This window comes from Cinclus cinclus, chromosome 10 (genome assembly GCF_963662255.1).
Source record: "Cinclus cinclus chromosome 10, bCinCin1.1, whole genome shotgun sequence".
Taxonomy (NCBI): Eukaryota; Metazoa; Chordata; class Aves; order Passeriformes; family Cinclidae; genus Cinclus; species Cinclus cinclus.
In genome coordinates this window covers 10,982,130-11,005,361 of record NC_085055.1, presented here as the reverse complement: position 1 = coordinate 11,005,361, position 23,232 = coordinate 10,982,130, and the positions used below count along the sequence as shown (strand labels likewise).

Below are 23,232 nucleotides of genomic sequence, written 5' to 3'. Positions count from 1 at the left end.
CAGGGACACAGAGCGTGCCAGTGCTGTGAGTGATAACAGCCTGTGCTCAGGGTGTGCCCACAGCATCCCTGTGGGACACACCACTCCCTGGGCATCCTGCTGCCTTCCTGTCCAGCTCCCCACAGGCTCTGGGCTGCGGATCATCCTGCAGCTGGCAGGGCTCCCTCTGCAGAGGGCCGTCCTTCCCTGGAGCTGCACCAAGCAGCTGCTTTGTTCATCCCAGGCAGGCAGAGCAATGCAAGCAGTGATGGAATAAACACCTGTGTCGTGCCTCAAGTGACACATACATCCTTTAGGATGTTGCTTCCTAGTGCCGGTTGAGAATTGAGAAACCGAGGAGCTTGTGGTTGGGTAGGAGAACTGTGAAAGTTATCCATCATCATGCTTTTCAGCCCTTGATGTGAAGAAGGTTGTGGAGAAGTGTGTCTGTGCAGGGTTTCCAGCAAGCAGGGCCATGAGATGATGGAGCTTAACACTGTATGTGTTTAACTTCATCCAGGCTGTGGCTGGCATCCTGCCTGGCTCTGTCCACATCTGCCTGCACTACAGGAATGTGTGCAGATTTAGTGCCCAGCCCATGCACTGCTCTTGTCCAGGGTAGTGGTCTGTGTCTTATTTCCAACTTGCTGTGAGGAAGAAGGGTGAAAGTACACACCTGTAGGAGTGCACCCAGATCAGAAATGTCAGATGTGCCACTGATCAGCCCTTTGCAGAGGGCACATCTCTTGGCTGCTCTCAAGGATAGATGGGTGCCCACTTCCCCTTGGGTCACACACTCCTTTGGCCACATATGAACTGGTCAAACTGGGAGCTGACACATGCCACCTATGTCATTCTACTAATTCTTGTGAAGGCAAAACTTTATCAGTGGTAGGACACACTCTGCATTTCTGTAGGTTCTTTACCGAGACAGGAGAATAGGATTAATAAGAATGCCTGGAAGCCTCAGTCAGTGGAAGCACAACCACTTAGCTCAAGTCTCCTCGCCTTTGTTCTCCAAGCAGGTTTGCCTTAGGTCTCTCCCATTGGATGTGGATGTCTGGCAGCCCTCCGGGATGGGCAGCAGCTCCTGGGCCACTCATGGGGTAAAAGTGATGCTACTGCAGCAGCAGATATTGTGATTTGGTGCTAATGGCTCTATAACTCCATTACTGTCCATTTGTAGAGGGGGGGGGGGGGGTTATACGCTAATTAACCAACAGTTTGATTTGATGGTGATACTCTGGGCTCTATTACAAGTGGGCAGTTGTGACTGAACATCCCACTGGGCCCCATGGCACAAAGGAGGGGTTTGAAAGCGCTGCTCTATGTGCAGAACATTTGGCAAAGGCTCCTTCATCCACCCCTGGATCGAATGTCCTGATAACAGGATGGAGCTGCAGGGTTTGTTTCACTCCTTCGAGGAATGGCATTAGGAGCCAGCAGCCCCCAGGTCTGGTTCTGATTTGCTGTGAGACATCAGACTCCTTTACCTGCAATTCAGTGAAAATGATACCTCTTTGCAGGGTCCTCGCAGGGTTCAGCTAAGATTAATAAGGGAGGGAGGGGAGATGAAATATCTGTGGCATTTTGTTGTTACTATTAATCATGTAGAGTGAAGCCAGGGCATTTCTGTGAATGATCACTGCGTTTGCCTCTTGAGATCTGGCTGTGTTTTTTCCCTCCCCTACCCTCACAAAGTTGAACTTTGCAGTAGAAGGGCTCAGAAACCAGCATTTCTCAGTGTCTGAAGAAAAAACAGCATGTTTCCTGGTGTAATTAGGTCCAGGCTCTCAGGAAATTAAGGCTGTCTAGCTGATAAGTGTTTAGTAATGATTACCAAGCCAAGGCTGGGGAAAGCAAGCAAAGTGTTTTCATTGCAGAAGCAGCAAATCCAGCTGAGACTTGTGGTGTGTGTCACGTATGGAGGCAATTGTCCAAGTGGTATGTGGCCTTGCTCGCTGGAGCATGAGCCAAATCTGCCCTGGTGTAACTTCACAGGAGCCTCTGGAGCTGCACCAAGAGCCTGAGCAGCAGAGCACACATCTCCATACAGTGCCCCTGGGCTGCCAGGGGTGTCATACTGGGGACTGGCGTTACTCTGCTCTCAAAGCCAGCAATTCCTCTCTCAAATTAGTAACAGTGCTCATCAAAGCTGGGGGAGCTGGAGAGGGAAAGAGGCACATTTGCAAGCATAGAATTATATCCTCTCCAAATGAAATACATGTTTCTTCAGTGGTGCTGGGTAAACTGAATGTGGCAATGCATGAAGGTGGGTTCTTCAGTGTGCTTTTGTTCTGGGTGTCAACCCTTATGAAAGGGAAGCCTTGCCCCAGGAGTTTCATGGTTAAATTTTGCAGAGACATCTGGAGGTTGCTCTGCTGTGAAGTCAGCAGTCCATCCCATGCCAGCATACTCATCCTGTCATCAACCCTTGAGACCTGATGTGCTCTCAGTGTTCTGGATGAGAAGGTGGTTTGTGGGCCCCTTCCCTTGCCCTGTTTCATGTCCCTTCATTTCAGAAGATGCATTTTGGTGGGAAACCCTATCCCTGTTCTATTCAGATGGGTTTGAGTTTTACGAGCATTGAGCATTGGAAGAACCTGGAGGAGTTTTGCAGTGCTGCTGCAATGCCTCTTGCCTTCCAATGAATCAATGTGTACTTTGTAGTTCCAAGTTTTCTGAAAACTCTAACATAGACTAGTGGTGGGTCTTTCTCAACCACACATGTACTCTGGTGAAAATAATATACTGATGTCTTAAAACATCCCAAATCCCTTATTTATTGCAGCTTATATAATTGAGTTCCAGAAAGGATTACACAACTCCCAGGGCCATCAGTGGCTTTTCAGCACAGTGGTCCAGAGGCAAATCCTGGTTCAGAAAGCCCAAAGCTGCTGGACATTGCTGGCAATGCCCTGTGTGTGAGGGTCACTGTGAACCTGCCATGTCCTTATGCCTTGCCCACAATTGTCCACCCCTGGCCACTGCTGGGGGAAGATTCCTGGGATAATTGAATCTTAGCACTGAACTTGGCAGCCCATACAGGTAGTGTTCCTGCCTGGCAAGATCTCTCCTTTGATTTTCAGACCAACCAAGATTAAATTGCAGAACTATGGATATATTTTCGCTTCTTCCTTGTACTCTCTCCCTTTCTCTGCAAACTTTATTTGGTGAATCAGTGGTGAATCAGCACAGAAATTTCTTTTCAAATGTGGCAGTTTTCTTCAAACCCACCTAAGGCGTAAGCTTAGTTTTCTTCCCCTTGGCGTCAGTCAGTTCCCATCATGACGAGCAAAGCCCACCCCCAATCTGCAGATTTTCTACAGACTTTGCAAAATGCTTGAAATGGAGTCTGATGGTTTGTTTATTTATTTATTTAATCAGATCTGCAGTGCCCTAATGTCCATCGCCATCATGATGGTTGCCATGAATTCAGCAGCTGTCAGTCCTTATTTTCTGGTTTATGACTTGAGCCCTGGAAAAGGTATTCAAGAAATACTGTGTCTTGAAAAAATGTGAATCAAAACCATTTCCTTGAAGACTGTCAAGGGTTTTGTGTGAGGGGACGATACATAAATATGCTGTGAGTCTGTTGTTGAAATTTATGGTTTGTTTGCTTCTCCCTTTGCTGCCCCATCACAGATGAGGGCAGGGAGAGATAACCTCTTCCTCCAATAGCACAGTACTGTTTGCTGCCCACCCTGCACTCTGCTTTTCAAACTAAAGCTCTGGTGCTGATACCATACACTGACCATGGCCACTGTCCGAGTCAGTCAGCACCTTCTTCAGGAGAAGACCTTTCTACTACTCAAGGGAAAGGTAGGGAGGCAGTCCTTAGGCTGGCACAGGCCTTAAGCCTGATTTACAGCATAGAAGGGCTGCAAAAAACAAGTATCATTTATCACCAGGTTGCTGTTGCTTCCTGGCTCCAGGATGGTGATGGAAAATCATGTGTCTTCTAAGAAGGGCATATTCTAGGGACACACGTAGCTGTTTGGATGTTGTTAAGTAGCAGCAGACAAGCATCTGCATCTGCACAGGAAACTGGCTCCCAAAGGGCATTCAACAGCTCATCATGTCTGACTCTTCTAAGAGGTGCTGAGCCATTGCTAAACCATAGAAAGGGAGGAAAGTTTCTGCTGTAAGAATTTTTCTGCTTGTCTCAGATTTTTCTGCTGTGTTTTTCTTAAGTGTTTTAGTAATTACTTCCATAGAGATACCACTGTGGAGGCAGCTGGGTTAGGAGTCTGACCCAGTTATCAATCAGTGCAGCTTGATTAGCTGCAGTGTCCAGGGAGGCAGGATGCTGGAGAAAATTCACATCTAAACTGCAAAGCTTCTTTTAACTGTCTGCCAAGTTTGTTTTGTTCTTGTTTTCCCTTAAAAGCATGAGACCCTCCTCCCCTGGTAGCAAAGGCCTTCCTCACTCCTTGCCAGCGTGTTCAGTAAGAATCACCTTTCTTCTCCCAGGTGTTTTCATGACTCTGGGGACTGCCTGCCTCTCAGTTATCAGTCAATATATCAGATGAAAGCTCATTATTTGTCTAACAGACAGTGGCCTACAGGAGTGCTGGTGGTCTCTGAGGAGGGGATAGTCACATCCTGCTTGTTCCCAGCTGCTCGATTTCATTACCTTCAAATGCCTGGGCTCATCTTTGATACTTTTCCAGGTGAGCAGCAGCTCAGGCAGCCACAGGGATGTTATAACAACAGGAGGAAGGACATGCAAGGAAAAGTTTTGCTGTGGAAAGCCTGTCTGTTTTCATACTGGCCACCTTTTAGTATCAAGCACTGCTTGTTGCCACTGGTGTGCTACTCGTCTCCAAGGGCACTGATTCATTGTCTGGACAAGGAAAATTCTGGGGTGTAGGAACCTTATGGAATGGAGGACTGAATACATCCCACCTTTTCCTCACTGAAAATACTGCTTCACACACAATTTAGATCCTCTCAGAGTTTGTTAGGTGGAACTGAGTGTCTACACAGAACAAAATGTGTCTCAGAGTGTATTTCACAATCAGTCAGACTGAAGGTTCAGTAAACACAAACACATTTCCCCCACTTGCTCTGCAGATGAATCTTACAATGCTTCAGTCTGTGGGAGATTTATATGGGAAGAGTCCTTCCTGCTGGGAAGTGGTTTTGCTGTGAGTAAATGCCCTGCTCCTTGTGCAGAATTTGTTACACAAGTGTGTGCTGAAGCAGTCAGAAACGTGAGGAAATCTTCATTCTTAAGTGCCTGGGAACAGTTCAAGAAGAGCGTGTTAAAGAGAGAAGCAAGGGAGAATGTAAGGGTCAATCTAATTTGCTTTCTCAATGCCAAATTGCCCTTTCAGACAGGGTTACCCAGTCAGTCTGCTCAGCACAGACTTAGGCACACATAAAATAATGTCAGCATGGCTCAAGTGAGAGATTCATTAAGAAATATGATTTCCATCTTCATTAATTGAAATAATTTTTTTCATGAAGAATATTGAAGTGGTGTGTTCAATTTGGTTTTAGATATCCAAATAACTTCCACTTTGTGGAGACTAATTAATCATCTAGTCAGCTCATTTGACCATGTACCTACCAATCCACATATGTTTGTGTCCTGAAAATCAGTTGTTGGAATAACAAAAAACCCCAAGCCTTTTCTAAATTTCCTTTCTCATAAGAGGTTTTCCCTGTGCCAATTCTGCATTTTCTTTCTGTTTTAGATTTGGGTCTACCAAAGTGATTGGTAGGCAGCTGCACACAGGCTGGGGTGGTCTAAGAGGAGCTGTCCAAAGCAGGCTGGAGGTTGTCTTCATTTTGAAAATGAAAAAACCTCTGAAAAGATCATGTGGAGCTTCCAGAAATGCATCATTATTGCCCCATTCACAGCAGCAGCAGGGATAGAAGGCAGCTTTGTTGATCTTGAATTGGAAGACAAGAAACTGGTAGAAGTTTTAGAGAGCAGGGCATGGTGTGGTTCTGTACTTAGAGCTGGCTCCACACCTTTGGCTCTTGGTACCTACTCCCTGCACTTGATTTAGGTCCTTTCATGCTGTGTGCTTGCCTTGCTCTCTGATTTTTGTGGTTCTGTGGGGCCAGTTGGTGCCACAGTGAGCTGCAAACAGCTCATGCATCATTCTGCTAATGTGTGACCCATCAGCAGAGGGAAAATTTCCCGATTAACTTCTCTGGAGAATTTCTTTCTTCATATTTGCAATAATAAAATAGTTGAGACAAGGTCACACACTATTTATAGCCATCTCACCACTCCTTGCTCCTACTCACCTGGGCAGTAAGCTCTGCACAGATTCAATGAGATTAATCCTTCATGACATTGAACCTTTTATTTCCCTTGTTGTGCTTGCAGGCTCCAGAGCCTCCTTCCTCTGCAGAGCCCAGTGCACTAAGCCTTCAATACAACACAGCAGCACTGGAGCTGTGGAAAAGTTTAGAAAAACATTAGAAAAACATTATCTGTTCAGCAAACCAGGGATTGTCTGTGAGGTTGGAGACTTTGTTTACTAGGTCAGCTGAATGGTTTGAAATTTTTCATCACAAGCTCCATGCCAAGCTCATACACTCTGCTAAATTAACTGAGGTTATGTGCAGGCAGGTCCAGTCCTGGTATGGCAAGAAATGCTGAGGGATCTGACATATCTTCCAGTATATAAACCTTACTTCTGTTCCCATCAAAAGAAAGTTTTAACTGCAACTATATTTTATGTGATGAAGAAACCTTAATAGGGAAGCAGATCGGATTCGGACAGTCCGACCCAGAATGCACGACAGCTGCCAATACCTGATACTAAGTTCAGTGCAATGGGAACTCATTATGAAAAATAGTCTGACGTCTTGGTTATATCACACCTGTGACCTCATTTCTCAGGCAGTCAAAATCAGTATTGCTTTGGCTACATTCTTTCTAAAATCCTCTGACTTTCACACCTCTTTCATCCTTGTTTTTGCCCTGAAAAGCTCAAGGTGAGCTGGGAGCAGCTGAATACCTGTAGTTGCTTTGGCTACAGCTGCTTCCCCCCATAAGCTGCAGTGTGTCAATGTTCAACACAAGCAGAGTGGTAACTGGAGGGCAGCCCTGGCTGCATGAGCCAACTGTAAAGCTGTGCAGTGCTCGTCTCACAGACCTGGCACCCTGCCCCTTCCTTATCCCCACTGCCAAGCTCCTGAGAGCAAATGTAAAGGACTGCAAGTTTTGGGTCATGATAGCTGAAGCCATGGAGCTGCTGTGAGGCCTTTTCCCTGGGGAAGGAACAGGAGTTTGTGCCAGCTTGCTGAGCATCTGGAACCAGTAGGGCTTTGGTCAGAATTCATTTGTCTGCAAGTAGTGAAGGCAAGTGTGAATTTAGAACAGGTGCCTGCCCAGGGGGCTGAGGCAGTCTGGGGTGTTTGGGGGCAGGTGTTAGTGATGAGGTGAATCCTCTGTGATTCTCCTTAGGGGACCCAGCAGCCAAAGTGGGGGTAAAATCAAGCAGCAAGTTTGACATGTTTCAGTGAGACAGCTTGTTTCTTAAGCCCAGCAGGTTGGTGACAGTGGCATCACAGGTACAAATCAGGTTGCTCAACGTGGAATTTGCTGGCTTAAACATATCTTGGCAGGTACCAGAATGGCAATGAATAGTGAGGATCTGTTAGTGTTGTTATGTGTCACTGTGCAGCCCATGAAGACCCCATAAAGGATTTTCTCAATGGTTATCAGTGAGAACTGGGTTCAATTGTCTACTGATAATCCAGATGCTCACTCAAGGTCCTTTCTCCAGCCTGTGTTTGTTCCTGCACAATGCTCCAGTTACAGCAGCCTTCCTAGTCCTATCCACCTCTGCAGGCTGGAAACCATGATCCAACTGAAGCCCAGGCCAGCACTGTCCCAAATGGGAGTGAAACTGAGCATTTGTAGTTTGCTGAAATTCTTTCATCTGAGGTTCTGCTGCTTAAATTTTTTTTTTCCCTATTTTTCTGTGAAATGAACCACTCCTAAATAACACTGAGGGAAATAAACATCTTCCAGCATCAGAGCCCAGCAGCACCTACATGTTGTGTTTTCCCCTTCTGGGCTCTAGATGTAGGTATGTTAAAATCAAAATGGATAGGGCAGAGTGTTCCCAGGGCTCTCTCAGTCCTGATGCTCTGATTTCCTGTGTCCTCTCTGGCTGAAATACACAGGGTTTGGTGCAAAGCAGCAGCAGCAGCAGTCCAGTGATCTCATTCCAGTGGGGTGAGCAAGCAGACCTTAGTGCACATACTGAGGTTCTGAGTCTATATTTGTCATTTTTTCCTTGCTGATTTTCATTCAGCAGTTGTGCAAAGATCCAAATCTTCTTGTGTTACGTGCTTGCACATGCTTATGGCCCCCAAGTTGCTTGCCATCCAAATAAACAAAATTACTACTTTGTGGGAGAAATGCTATAATTTTTATTGTTATTAGTTAAAAACAATGGAAAGTCAGGCTCAAAGAAAACAAAATTATTTTTTTCCAGTGGCTGCACAGTGAGATTGTGACAGGGCCAGGAACTGAGTCCAGGTATCCTGAGTCCCAGCCCTGACTTTTAAGCACCAAAATATCCTGCTTCTTGTGAATTCAGGGTGTTTTGGCAGAAGTTTCCCCAGAGTGTTTCATAACTAATGTCAGAGCTAGACTCTGAATGTGTCTTACCAGTTAGGAATTTTGCTTTTATATACACTCACCCACTTTAAAACTCACCCAAACTTAGCAGCTGTTGGCTTCTTTGTGTTACACAAATGTTTCTAAGGCAAATATGGAACGTGATAAATTGAAAAGTGTTGAGTTGAAATGTTCTACTTCAAGTCCACTTAGCAAACTCCAAAGGTCATATCTTCTGTGTAGAGCCAGCAGGACTAGACACAGTGTGAGCCTTGTTTGAAAGAGATTTTCTGTTGTCTAGAAATCAGACTCATCCTATTTGACAGGGGTGGATGCTATCCAGAAGAACTGGGCCCATCCTGGGATCTCTGACAATTTTTGACAGCTTCCTGAAAAGGATCCAGAACTAAGGGGAAAAAGAACATCCCACAGCAGACTATTGCAGGTTGTGTCTTGAGGGACCACTTCCCCTTCCGAGAGGTCCTTAGTCCCTTTTAAATCTGCACAGGCAGGGGCTGTTTGTGAATAGAAATCTGTTGTGTGGAAGAATGCAGTTCCCCCAGGCAACTCAAATAGTGACTTCTTAGCAGTCCTCTGGATCAGGTCAGCAGCTCACATCTCCAACAAACCTTGTATTCCATCTTAACTGTGTAACTACCAGCTGCAGTGGCATTCCCACAGACATTCAGCAGGACCTGAGAATTCCCTTTGTGAAATGCTCTGGTCAGTCCTTTATCCCCCATCGGATGGTGTCCAGCTGCAATGAACTTTTCCAGAGTGGGATTATGTTGAAATGATCTATTTCAAAATGGAACATATGTTTCTGAATAGGAATGTCTCTTTTTTGAAAAACCAAAAACTTCCAAACTTCTGCTCTGAAAGGGTTTTGTTTTTTTATGTGCTGTCCTAGTTAAAAAATTCTTACAGTCATTTTTCATGCCTGCTGGAAAGCCAAGGGATTATTATGGAGAGTGATGTCCTTTGGAAAACTCCAGATGAAAGACTGGAATAGATGTTGTTTTTGCAGTAAAATCTGGCTTCCCTGCACATGTTGTCAGTACAGAGATAATCCTTAAAAACTTCTGAAGTTTACACAAGACAACTTTTTTGCGTTTCTGTGGGCACTGCAGCACAGCTGTGCTCTGATGTGCAAACCTGAGGAGCACACTGGGATGCCGTGGCTTTCACCTTCCTTTTGGGGATACTCCTGTATGTTTCTTGGGCTAGCCCTGCCCTGGAGCCTGTCTGCCCTGCTGCAGGACGACAAGATGTGAAGATTCTGCTTCCCTGCAGGTCTCTGTTCTCATGCTGCTGGTGGGGTTTGTCTGCTGGGTGCCTGTGCAGGAGAGCTGCTGTACCTTCTCACATGGATGTGCCTGAGCTTGCTGGCTCTGGTGCCTCAGGAGCACCCTTGCAGCACTGGCACAGGACTTGGTGTGGGTTTTGCTGTCAAGGAGAACACTTGGACACAACCTAGCCTGGACTAGCACTAGCCAGGCCCTGGCTGACATGTTTGGGTCAGACTGCTGATATATCCCTGGGACCTGAATGCAGTTTGTTAGTTACTCTGTGGTGCTGCCTTTCTTTCAGAAGCAAGTGTTTTAGTGACTTCTGTCTTGCTAGTTCGTGCAGAGGTTTCACCTGAACATCTGTTCTGCTCCTGGTACTCCCAGCAGCTGCCATGGATGTGTTTAGCACTAACAGTTCTGTTTGTTTATGAGGGTTTCTCCAGGGCTGGTCTCAGTTCTAAATGTCTAAACCCAATATAACCTGGTAAATCGAAATAAAATTTTCTTTATATCTTTGCCACCATCAGCAGAGTCTGGCCTTTTGCAGCTATGCACAGCTGAGCTTAATAAATGGTCCTCAGTCCCATCTCCAGGCTGAAGCCCTCAGCCTCAACATGGTCCAGGCTCCAAGGCTTGTAGAGAGAGAGAGCAGTCTGCAGCTGCTTTCCCCTCCTCTCTCCATCTCATATCTCATGAGAGCATCTTTCCACCTGGGACTGTGCAGGGGTTGGAGTAACTGAGTTAAGAGGATGTGCTGCTGGAAAACAGGCTGGATCCCCTCACCAACAGACCATGTTGCAGTGACTTGTCTGTGTCTCAGGAAATCCAGCTCTTTCCATTTCACTTAGATGGGACTTTCCTCTCAATTCAGCTTTTATCTTTAGCCTCTGCATTCAGGTTTTCCTTTGTTACCCCATAATTTCCCAATCCAGTGGTGTCAAAAGGATGTCAGAGGATGCAGCATAAACTGCTGTGTTCACCTTCCTATATCACCAACCTCACTTGGTCTTTCTCACCTTGTTACAGCTGAACAAGCTAGAAGAGGCAGCAAATGCAGCTCACACCTTCTTCATGGCAAACCCTGAGCACATGGAAATACAGCAGGACCTCGAGAACTACAAGACCACGTCAGGGAAGGTCAGCTTGACTGACCAGGAGGCCAGACAGCACATGGTAAGTCTGAGCTGAAGAGATGCCCACCCTAAGTGTCAGGAATTCTGGAGAGGAGAGATTAGGAGGCCGAGAGACATGCATCTATGAGTGGGTAAATTCTTGCTAGTACAGCAAAACAAACTCTCCCTTTCAGCATTTTCACTTAAGATAAGCCTGCTCCTGCCTTCTCTAAGCACTCTGCTCTTTGTTTGATTGCTACATCCCCAGCCTGGTCCCTCTATTCTGAGAACTCTGGGGTCATCCATGGCTGTGAACAAACACTATCAGACAGCTTTGTTGGAAGCCTCCATGACAGATCTCAGCTCCTGTGTTTTTCCTCCATGACAGAACTTGGCTCCTGTGTGTTTCTTTTGACCTGAGTTCTCCCACCTGGGCAAGGTACTTGCACATGGGTGGCTGTGCTGGTGAGGGTGCAGAGTGGTAGGCAAGAGAGTGTCAGCTGTCTTCACCTCTCCAAAGCAAAAGCCCAAGGGCCACCCTCAAGTTCCCAATTTCACAAGACTCAAGGGAGCAGGAGTGGCTGTTGGGTGTAATTAATGGAGGTGCTCATTGGGGGCCATTCTAAGAAAGATCATCCTTGGTCAGGACCAATTTGTTCCCTTGGCATTCAGTGATGTTGTTTGGTGGAAGGGTAAAACCAAAAACAAAAAGGATTTTTAAAATGTAATGCATAATATAGGAGTAGTACTGAGGATTCCATAAGTAAGGAGGAGTTCAGAAAGGTATTTATGTAGGTTTATTAGGTTCCACTGGTCCAAAAGTCCATTGATGGCTTAACCATGGTTTGGTACCATGTTATATCTGTAGTTATATCTGATAGCTATCTGGGAATATTTTCCTGTCCCTGTCCCCTTGTGCCTTCTTTTGAGAAGCATATGCAGGTGGCAAGGGCAGGATGCTGTGCTCCAGGCAGTGTAGCCTGTTCACGGTCTGTGTTCTTCTTGCCTGCTTTGCAGGAGGACTACAGTGCTGGAGTGAGGCACTATGACAAGGAGGAGTACGAGCTGGCCATTGAATTCTTGGAGCGTGCCTTGAAAGGTTACTACTCTGAGGATGAGGATTGCCAGCTCATGTGTGAGGGGCCACAGAGATTTGAGGAGCATGAGTACCTGGATTACAAGGCTGGTCTCTATGAGGCTATTGCAGGTGAGGTCTGCTTGCATTTTTAGAGTTCTCACCCTTGGCCTGAAGTGTTTTTAATTATTGAGTTTGGGCCTTTGGCTGGATTTGTTGAAGTGTCTTCCCTTCCATCTCTGCTGCTGGTGAGTAATGCTGCAGGAGGCACCTGGAAGCCCAGAAAGTGCAAACTCAGAGGACAGTGAACTAGAACATCTCATTTTGGTCCTGAATAGAAGCTGGGCTAGAAGAATTGCATTTCCAGTTGTGTGGAGCATTTGCAGCTTTCCATTAGAGCAGGAAGTTTAGGTGCTTCATCATAAATTGCTTCTGTTTCCCCTGTAAACAGTCTCGCACACCTCCCTGGAATCTAGACATTGCTGGCCTTTGTTTATGTTTTCTGTTTCTGAGAGCATATGAAAAGAGCAGCAGAGTTCTCTTGGCCATGCTCCAGGTGGCCAGGAATGTTGCCAGAAAGGCTCGTAACATGGATTTTCTCCCCATCCAAAAGGATGGATTTGTCATTAGTGGAGGCCCACCTAATTACGATCTTGACTGAAATCTCTGGAGAGAATTGAATGTTGCTGTGTAATCTTCAGATTTGCATGTGTGGCTCTGAGCCAGAGAGGATTAAAACAATTCATTCTCAGTAGAAATGAGATTACATTTAATTAGTCGTAAGGGAAGGAAGAGCAGTAAATTAAGGTTTGTTTGGTGACAGAAATCTTATTTATCTGCTTATGGTCTTGGAGTTTCATCAAGCCCTGAAATCTTGCTTCTTGTGTGGAAAATACTTCACTAAGATGCAGACTCCTTTTTGGGTTTGCATAATTCTGTTTGTGCCGAGACAGGAAATCTAATTGAAAGGACCATGAGGAGAAACCACCAGAATACTGGATGGGAAGCTGCCCCGGTGGGGGTTTGTTTACCCATGTGAAAAACAGAAGTGTTGGAAAGGCTGACTTGGTACCAGTGTGGCTGTCAGCTGATCAGGCCTGCTTTTAGAGCCTTGACCAGGACACCAGGGGCCACATCAAGAGAGCAGCCTTCAGTGGCAAAGCAAACCCAGCATCCTTCTCCCTGAAAGCTGCTGCTCTTCAAACAGGGCAAGCTGTTCCTGTGCTGGGCAAATCGAGTGCAGCCCCAGTGAGCTGAGGGGTGTGTGTGTGCTGGCCCATCCTGAGCACAGACAGGGTCATGTCAGAGCAGGACATCACCTGGGAGGGACAGCAGCCAGATGGTCCCTGCAAGTGCTGTGGCTTGGCCAGGTGTGCCTGGCCATAACAACCCCCAACCCCAGGACCATTCAGGAACCCAAAGGGAGTTGAAGGAGGGGAATAAGATCCATGATGGAACTGCTTTTCTGTAGGAAACTAGGTGGTTCCTTCCAGGACAGCATAATCCAAAGTTCACACCTGGTCCAAGGCACTCAGGGCCAGATGTTTCAGCAGGGAGTGGGAACATGTAATACATCAAGAAAAGAGCGTTTAAGTTTCTTCAAAACTAATTTGTCTTTTCAAACTTTCAATCCCAAACTGATTTGCTGTGCTGCTGCTCGGGGTTGAAAACACTCTCACCTTTTCCTCCCAGGGACAGATATATTTCAGTGAGTTGATTCCAGTCTATAAGGCATATTTCTAGGGCACTTTGACAGTACCAAGAAAAGGCGGTGCTTCCCAGTGATGGATGGATTATTTCAGATCTAGGATGCTTAAACAGGTATAAATTACACAGATATGATTTATGTCCTTTCACTTCTTGCTTTTCTTAATGTAATAACCCTGGATGTGCATGGTAAGTCAGATAACTACTGAGACTACCTGTCAAGAGCACATAGGCACTGTTCTGAGTTTCCACTTGATTTCATTGCAAATTCCTTAGGCAGTTTCTATGGCAGCTCTAAGAAATGCTTTCGTAGCTGAGCACATGGTTATTTTCAAGCCTGTTTGTTTCTTAAGGTTTTTAATGGTGTGCAGAGACAGAGCAGGCAAAAGAGATTCATAAATACATTGCAGCAAAGGCTTCAAAATGGAATCAGATGTCAGTGTTGGCCTTGAAATTGTACAGCTGGTACAACGCCCATACTGTGGGCTCTTACCAATTAAAGAAACTTTGTTAATGGCAGATGCTTATCATGTGCTTGTGATTCCCTGGGAGATACCTCATCTTTGAGAAGCTGCAAACATGGGGATTTCTGCTGCCCAGATTTGCACCTCAGACCTTTTAGACTTGCCTTGCTTGGCCGTACTGGGAATCTGCACCAACCCCTCTTAGCTAAACCACCCTGCACCCTCAGGAGCTTTCTTGCTGCAGGAAAGGAGAGGATTAAAGATGAGCTGAAGGAAGGGAGTCTGGAGCTGGATTTCACGTGGCACCACCTTGTCTTCACCTCTCTGCTTGCTTTGTGGGTGTGTCTCTTGGGGTTGAAGGGCAACCATCACCTGCAGTCCCAGCGCTCCCCAGCTTCCCTGGGCAGAGGCAGCAGCTCCTGCCACTCAAAAGAGATGCTCAGGCTCCCTCTACAGTTGACAGGAGGATGAAGGCGTTTCTTAAGGGGGGCAAAAATGTAACTTCAACTTTGTCAAATCGGCTTTGGAGAGGAACCTGATCTCTTTCCCTCTGCACACACTCACCTGCTAGGTAAAACTCCGAGCACATCCCACAGCTCAGGAGTTTTAACCTCTGTCTGTCCCTGTCTCAGCACCGTCACCATCCTTCCCAGCTCAGATCCTTCTCCCTCTTTTCCTGGCAGATCACTACATGCAGGTGCTGGCCTGCAAACACGACTGTGTCCGAGAGCTCGCCACGCGCTCCGGCCGGATCTCGCCCATCGAAAACTTCCTGCCCCTCCATTACGACTACTTGCAGTTTGCCTATTACAGAGGTAAAGTCTCTTGTGCTGCTCCTCACAGCACCTGCTGAGTGCTGGTCATTTTGTACGAGTTCAACTGCTCCATGTGGGAGTATGGCTATTTCCCCTGATGTCCATGCTACAGTGATGCAGAAGCATGGTCAGAAACAGAAGCAAAGGACATTGGAAATTCTCTCTTCAAAAGTCAGGTTGACTGAAGTACAGTTGTTTTATGAAGGTGTTTTAGATCATCAGTCAGGTTTAAAAGCCTAACCTTTAGCTTAAACATTATTATTCTTTAAATAAATCATGCTTTTTAAGGATTCTTTCATTTGCCTTTTGATATTAAAATCCTTGGGATTTATATGTTTCACATTTTCTAAATTAATATATAACAGATATATGAGTTAGCTCAAGCTTATCCCAGGATGCCAATTTTCACCAATTACCAGATATTTTAAGATTCACAATAAAGTTGCAGGAGTTGGCAGCATGGCAAAATGTCAGGGGTTGACAGTGCTAAAAAATAATGCCAGTTGTGTGGTTCTGTATGCTATTTTATTGTGTTCAGTTACATAAAAAAAAATAGAAGTCTTCAGAAATCTGGTCTCTCAAGCTTTTGCTAATAACTCTTTACTGCAAAGGGCAGACTGTGCAAGGGTCAAAATTTCTATTCAAACATAAAGATTCTTCATTCATCAACACAACGAGAAGAAAGCAGAAGGAGTCAGTTCATGTGTGGTGTACAGGCTTCTTTATTCCTCTGCCCAGATAGAGGTTTACTGTGGTGGGTATAACCCCTTGGGCCTGCAGAGATGCTGCACAGATGAGAAGCAGTTTGATGCTGGACAGTATCCACATCCTCCCCATCCAGCTGGATCAGTGTGGATACCATGTGCTCTGTGCATGATGGCAGAAAAGTTTTGTCTCTGTGCCTCACTTTCTTTGCTGTGGAGTGGTTAAGACCAAGTCGCATCAAAAGAGCCCTGTGAAGTGCTGGGCTGCCACTTCAGCTGATGGGGAGCTCAGGCTGTGCTTCCCTCTCTGCAGAGCCCCCTGTGCCCCCCTGACCACTGTTGTGTTGCTCCCCAGTTGGTGACTACGTAAAAGCCCTGGAGTGTGCCAAGTCCTACCTGCTCTTCCACCCGGACGATGAGGATGTTCTGGAGAATGCAGGTTATTACGAGGGTCTCTTGGAAGGTACAGTGGATCCAGCCACCATCAAACCCAGAAAGGTGAGAGTGAGTGACACTTGAGAGCTCTTGGTGTGAGGCTTTAACAAAAGAAATCTGGAAATGAAAGCAGTTTGGCAGCTTTCCCCCAGTGGGACCACTTTGAAAAGAGAAGTGGAAGTGCTGGGCTCGCTGGTGATGCTGAGGTGGTGATTTTCAGGGTGCAAGTTCAGAGTCACTGGTGTGGGGGAGAAGCTGGTGGACAGGATCTGCTTTAAATGGGGACTTCAGCCTAGTAAATCCTGAGCAAGGGCAGGGAGGGCAGTGACCAACAGTGCAAACCCTCCTCTTGCCCAGTGCTCCGGCGGAAACACGGAGGAGGAATGCAATGAATGAAACACCGAGCAAAGGGCAGCATCTCTTCAGAGAGGGCCGAGAATTATTTTCCCAGGGGAGGCTGGGATCTCAGCATTACTCTTGAGTCCCTTAGCTTGGAGTTCAGAGCTCAGCCTGTTCTGCAAGGAATAGCTCTGCTATCACAAAGCTAGGCTGGAGTCAAATAACCAAACAGTGTGTGTTCCATCACCCAGCAGGACAGGAGGCTTCCTCTCCAGTCTGGGCAGCCTTTATCTGTGGCCCTGGGGCTGCCTTCCTCACCATACAGAAGTTCATCCCATCCCGTCCCATCTCATTCCCCTCGCACCGTACATAGTGTTGACAGGAACTGTTGTTTCCATTCCTTTGGGAATTCCTTGTCTTCCTGACAAATCAAGGGAAATTTGGTAATGTACTAAAAAAGTAAAAGCAAAATGATAAAAAAGAAAACAAGAAAAAAATGTTGTTTTCCCTCATAAAATGAATCTAGGAAAAAAAAAACTAAAGTTAGCAAAAACATTTAGTTGTTTACATGAATTGACTTGAATTGACTTTTGCTTTGCACAATAGTTTTCTAGGAGAAGTACCAGTGTTTTGTTTGCAGATTTTTCATTCAAAATAAAGCCCTCTGATGGACAATTTCCAGCTTGCTATGCTTTGTGGGCCCCATCCAAGTACTCTGAGTGCATCCCAGGGCCACGCTATGGGCTCCATGTGGGGAACTGAGGCACAGCCCAGACAGGGTCCCTGCTCCACCAGCCTGAACTTGCCCCTGTTCTGCAGCTGGGGTTTCTCTGGACAGCCTTTTGCCCAGATATTTTGAGGCTCTCCAAGGTTCTTAGGACTTTCTGCCAGCTGTGGACATGTGTTTTGGGGATCCAGGCTTCCTAAATGAGTTGTTGAACACCTCCTGTCATGTACTGAGTGGCTCAGCCTTGTGCCTGGGGTTGCTCCGAGCATCCCTCACCCCACAGCAGCCTGCAGCGCTGCATGAAAACCAAAGCCCTGTGAAGCAGAGGTGCATTGCCACCTGTCTTGCAAAAGCTGACCATGTGCACCTGCTCCTGTTTTCCTTCTCTTTTCAGGAAGCCAGAACGCTGCTGAGGCGCCACAAGCTGGAGTCTCACCTCTTGCAGGTGGCTGCGGCCGGGCTGGGATACGCCTACACGGAGCCGGTAACGCCGGGTGTGCTGTGCCCAGCACCTCCAGGGCTTCACAGCTGTAGGACCAGCTCCCCCCTGCCCCTCTCCTGTAAATGTAGTCCTGTGTAGGTGACTCAGGATCTGGGTCTTGGCCTTGTTTGTTCCCTATAGGAAAATAGTGATGGCAAGGCAAAGAAGGCATTCCTGGGGTGAAGGAGAGGCATGTACAGCCTCATCCAGCTCTCTTGGTGTCTGAGTCTCAGCCACTGCCATGGTGATGGGGTGAGACAGAGATGCCTGGGTGAACTGGGTTTCCTAGGTACTCGTCACACAGTGCCAGTTTGGGTTCATATTTTCAATCTGGTGAACTCAAGACATTGCCCAAAAGTTATGTGGGATGGAACCAGAGAGACTGGCTGATGTCCCTGGGAGTCAGTCAGAGCAGGTAATGCCCTGGCGTTTGCTAGAGCATTAAATGAAGAAGTTTGTCCTCTCTTTTCCCACAGAACTACTGGAACAGGTACGGCGCCCGCCAGGACGAGCACAGGTGAGCCACAGCCACCCCAGCTGAGCTGCAGCCTCACCATTCCCCACAGTGGGATCAAGGGGATGTGCTCATGGTGGGGACCGGCCTGCTACTCAGGGGTACTGCCCACCCACCCAGCACACCATTCTGGTTCAATTAGGGCCCTTTGTCCCTTACCATTGCAAACATTCCCACAAGAACTTTATTTTAGCTGTGCGTCTCAAAACCAGCAATGGTCTAGAGGGACTTGGTGGACAAGGCAAGTGGTGCTGGTCAGATTTGTTGGTGTCTGTGCTTTGTTGGTGGAGACTGTTTCTCCCATTACCAGAAAAGCAATGCTTGTCACAGGGCAGGGTGAGGGCTTCAACTTGTATGGTTATGACATTTGTACAAAGTACTGATTTGCTTGGGGTTTCTGTGTATTAGTTTCCAAAGGGTGCAAAAGGGAAAGTCCAAGAACTTGTGGCCAAAGTCATGATGTTCCTCTTCTCTTTTGCTCCTCAGTGTCCCGTCAAGTATCAGCAGTGAACCAGAGGATGGGCCCCGGCTGTCCCTGACAAAGAAACCCATGCCAAAGCCAGATCGAGAGCTGAAGGAAGGTAAGGTTGATGAAGATGTTTCAACAAAATCAGGAATTTTTTTTTTCCTATTGCTAGAGAATACAGACTGCAAAGGCTGGCCACCGAGCAATGAGGGCCACTCCTATTTAAGGGAGTTCAAGTTTTGTTTAAGAGACAGAGAAGTTTTCAGTGCTGCCACAGCATTTCTGGGTCTGTGGATCCCAGGGCACTGCTCTGCCCTTGGACTTGTTTTTACCTCCTGCTGTACTGCTCAGTACAGAGCTCTGAGATGTGGAGCTGGGTCTTCCTCACCATGGGGAAAGTGACAGCAGCAAACAGTAGTCTTTCCTCCAGGTGCTTTTAAGATCAATGTGTCCCCTGTTGTCCAGGCTGCAGTGGGATGGATGCTGGGAGCAGCCTGTCCTGATGCTTTGCTAAATGTGCTGGATCAGACCATACTAGCAACCGCTTCTCTTTGCAGACTAAGCTTGCGATTTCATGTCTTAGCTCACATGAAATCGTTTGTTTATAAGCCTGTCAGCAGACATTTCAACTGATTTCAGCACATTTTCAGCAACCAAAGGAAATACCATAATATCTTCTACTAAAGACAGGATTTTTCCCCTTAACAATTTTGAAAAACAATATTTTAGCCAAGCACCAAAGCTGAGTCGTTGCTGCAGAACAACAGGGTCTCAAGCCAGGAGGTGTCTTGTGTCTCTAGTGAGCCAGCACCACAGCAGCAGGCAATTAAACCTCCCTGTAATACAATGGGTGGTAGTGCTTCTGGGGGAATTTCACAGCTTTCCCCTGCCCAGGTTGTGTCCAGCTGCTCAGTGTTGTGTTTAGAGTGTTGTTATCCCTTCTCTAGCTGTACATAAAATAGGCAAATACCGCAGGAAGATACCAAAGATCTTGCTTAAGCCAAGAGCTGGTTAAATTATACTTGTTGGCCTGTTTGTTGTTTATAACCAAGTAATTTCAGAGTCCTTCTTTCTGTTTTATTTCTTTCTATGCTCTTATTCTGGTTTACTTGCAGAATGTTTTTGTTTACAAAGAAAACTGCAACCATCAAAAAGAAACTGGGATTTTTGTCCATCCAGCTGCTGCCTTTCACTGTTGTCTTTTCTTCTTTCTCTCTTTTTACTTGGAAAAAGAAAAGTCTGAAAGAGAAAAGTCTATTTTAATTCTGTACTCTTCTGTACTTCCACCCTTCGCCCCTTCCTCCTCTCTGCCAATTTCTTCACTCCCAAAAGTCCAAAGAATTCCTCAGTTTCTTTAGGGTGTTTTTCACAGAGCACAGACACAGGAAACAGGTTTGTCTCTCTGCTGGTGCTTCGAGCAGGCAGGAAAAGGAAAGCAGGTGGGATCCCACTGTCAGTGTGGGACGAGGGTTCAGTGCCCATGGCACAGAGCTGCCCCACTAGTTCCCTGGGAGGAACAGGAAGAAGTGTTGGAAGTGTTGAGTGATGCTTTCTATGTTCACCCCTCATGTGCCTGTGGCTGGGTAGGAAAAACACCTGAGCTGGAAAACTCAGCCCTGTGTTGGAGCCTGCCAGGAATTTGAATTTGAGAATTCTGATTCTGATCCATCTGCATTTGCAATAAGTGTGGTTATTAAGCAACAAAATCAGCACAGTGAACACCAGAAACATCCCATCTTTCCCATTTTCAAGAAACCTAACTCTTCAGAAGTGAAGCTGTGGGCTAATGACAGGGCTCTGTGGGGCTTACGTGTCCTCCATAGGCCAAGCAGAGCTGCCAAGAACACATTTTTGACTCGACAGGAAAAGTAAAAGTTACAGAAGTACTGTCACAGAGAAGTTTCCTTGTGCCGTGTGGTGAGAGGAGCTCTGCAGCTTTGTTTCTTGTATTTCATTTCCTGTCTGTGACAACAAATAATTTTCCTCACAGTTTAGATGTATTTCATTTTTCTCCCGGAGAAACATCTAGTTTAGGCTTTTATTGTTACCATTTCTTTCATTTTCTGTCTTTGAGAAAGTGTGTGGAAGAGGCTTCAAAAGATGGTGGTTTAGGGGCCTTGCTCTGGTTTTTTGATCAGCCAAATTTGATGGGGATATTTTGAAGCCTCTCGTAAAAAGCCTGCAGGCAGAGGGAGGCAGCTCAGAGGCTGCATGTGAGGGATGGCAGGGACAGCCATGGCAGCTCCTTTGCCTCAGTGGAGGAGGATTATCCTGAGATGTAGAGGAGATGCATCCCTCTGCAAACACCCCTGAGACAGCCCCCTGGAACCTTCTTTGAGATAAAAAAACCTTCTTGCTTAGAATGATTCATGTTAGAAAAATATAAGCTCTTCTTATTTTTTTTTAGAATATTATTGGTTAGGTTTGGTTCTTTATAATTGGTTGTCCCAAACAAAGATAGATAATGCAGTTGGCCAAAATGTGTTAACCCTGTTTTCCATTGGCTTATTAGTGATCCCCCAAACCCTATAAAAGTACACGTGTGATTCCCCATCTTTGGATTTGTAGCCTGACCCCTTCATGGACGATAATAAAGCCTGTGGAAAAAGTCTGAGCTGCTCTCCCGGTCTTTTTATGCCGGCTGGAAACTACAGGTTGCTGTGAGAAACCATGAAGCTGAGTGCCTGAAAGGCCAGCACTCACAAACCTTGAAACTTTTCCCTGCCCAACAACAACTGGGCAGGGGACACAACAAAAAGTTACACTGAGAGTCCTCTGCCTCACCCACTCCCTGCTCTCCTTCTTGGAGGAGGGCAATGTTTTCTGCAAGCTCAACACCATGTGAGGTTTTCTCTGTGTATAGAAGACAAAAAACACTGATGACAGCTGCAGAGAGTGGCTTTGCCTGCCAAGCCAGCAGCATCCACACAGGACAAATGCAATGGGAACCTACATTGGTGTTGACAGCTGGGCTGGAGAGCCGAGTTAGCCACTGTCCTTGTCTCTCCCTGTGTCCCGCTGTGTGTTTGGTGTTTCCAGACTGTGGTCCCTGCATTTGCAAGGCAGCTGTTGAGAAGGTAGAAAATGCTGATGCTCCTGCAGCAAATTGATTTCATCTTCTTGTGTGCCCATTGCTTCTGTTTCTGTTGTTTCTGATGGGAGGCCAAACTCAGCTCTCTGCTGCGGAGCTCTTGCCTGTCAGCACACCTGGGGGAATTCAGCTGGCCTCCAGCCACTGTACAAGATGTCGACAAGGCTAGGGCATGTTCAGCAGGATGGTTTTGTGTCTCTCCTCAGGAGGCCCTCTTCTCTACAGTGATGTGAAGTTTGTCTACAACTCTCAGCAGCTGAATGGCACCCAGCGAGTGCTGCTGGACAACGTCATCTCAGAGGAGCAGTGCCGGGAGCTGCACAGGGTGGCCAGTGTGAGTGGGCAATGGCTCTGGGCTGAGTGTGACAGCTGAATGTGTGATTAGCCTCTGGAGAGCTTCTGGGTTCATGCCTTGCTGAGTGTTACAGCTGATGGCAGGATGCTTGTGGAGAGCAGGTGGATGCTTGTCCCCAGTGCACACCCGTAACTGCAGCATGGGACATAACTGCTGTCCATCCTGGGCTGTTCTTATGGACACACTGCAGGACAGAGCCCGTGCAGGAAGAGCTCTGTCCTTATGTAATAACAACCCCAAAGGATGCTCATCCGCAAGCCTGGTTGAGCCTTCTCATTCACCATTAACTGAGTTTAGGAAGGGACTGAGGGTGCCTGAACATCCCCAGTTAGGAGGTGAGTGGTTGATATCCAGCATCTGTGTTCACAGAGAGCTGCTGTACCTTTCTATCCCAACTCACCTGGCCCAGTGAATGCTGCCCTGTGTGATTTGGTGAAGAGGGTGCCATGTACTTCCATTGGAGATCCCTCTCTCCTGACAAACCAGTTCATCCCTCAACTGTATTCATGTCTTCCAGGGGATCATGTTGGCTGGAGATGGTTACAGGGGCAAAACCTCCCCCCACACCCCGAACGAGAGATTTGAAGGAGCCACTGTCCTCAAAGCCCTCAAGGTACAGCTCCCTCTTCCTCCTCCTCCTCCTTTCCCATGGCCTCCCTCCCAGTCTGCACATGCACTGAGCTCTCTTTGCCCTTCTCCATGCCCAGTATGGCTACGAGGGCCGTGTCCCCCTGAAGAGTGCCCGGCTGTTCTATGACATCAGTGAGAAGGCTCGCAGGATTGTCGAGTCCTACTTCCTGCTCAACTCCACGCTCTACTTCTCCTACACACACCTGGTGTGCCGCACCGCCCTCTCCGGTGAGGAACGGGGCTGGCAGTGGACCAGGGAGGATGGGAGGGGTTCAGCCCTCCATAGTGGGGAGGGTCCCCAGTGGGGGTCCCAAGCCCAGAGTAGCTCTATTTTGCTTAATGCTTAAATTAGTGGCCAAGAGCTGGGCAAAGTCAGCGTCCCACAGCAGTAGAAAGTGGGCACTGCTGTTCCCAAAAAATAATTTCTGGGATGTTTCCTGGTTTTCATATCTG

The 23,232-nt window shown here is 46.9% G+C and overlaps 1 protein-coding gene across 1 annotated transcript in view; it reads left to right on the top strand.

Annotated features, from left to right (window-relative positions):
- P3H2 (prolyl 3-hydroxylase 2) overlaps positions 1 to 23,232 on the top strand; it is a 62,332-nt gene that overhangs the window by 36,215 nt on the left and 2,885 nt on the right. Inside the window, exons 2-11 of the mRNA XM_062498998.1 lie at positions 10,891 to 11,037; positions 11,994 to 12,183; positions 14,906 to 15,037; positions 16,097 to 16,239; positions 17,637 to 17,726; positions 18,200 to 18,240; positions 18,724 to 18,818; positions 22,001 to 22,128; positions 22,667 to 22,762; positions 22,857 to 23,007. Of these exons, the coding sequence (XP_062354982.1) occupies positions 10,891 to 11,037; positions 11,994 to 12,183; positions 14,906 to 15,037; positions 16,097 to 16,239; positions 17,637 to 17,726; positions 18,200 to 18,240; positions 18,724 to 18,818; positions 22,001 to 22,128; positions 22,667 to 22,762; positions 22,857 to 23,007 (1,213 nt within the window). The remainder of the gene's footprint in view (positions 1 to 10,890; positions 11,038 to 11,993; positions 12,184 to 14,905; positions 15,038 to 16,096; positions 16,240 to 17,636; positions 17,727 to 18,199; positions 18,241 to 18,723; positions 18,819 to 22,000; positions 22,129 to 22,666; positions 22,763 to 22,856; positions 23,008 to 23,232) is intronic.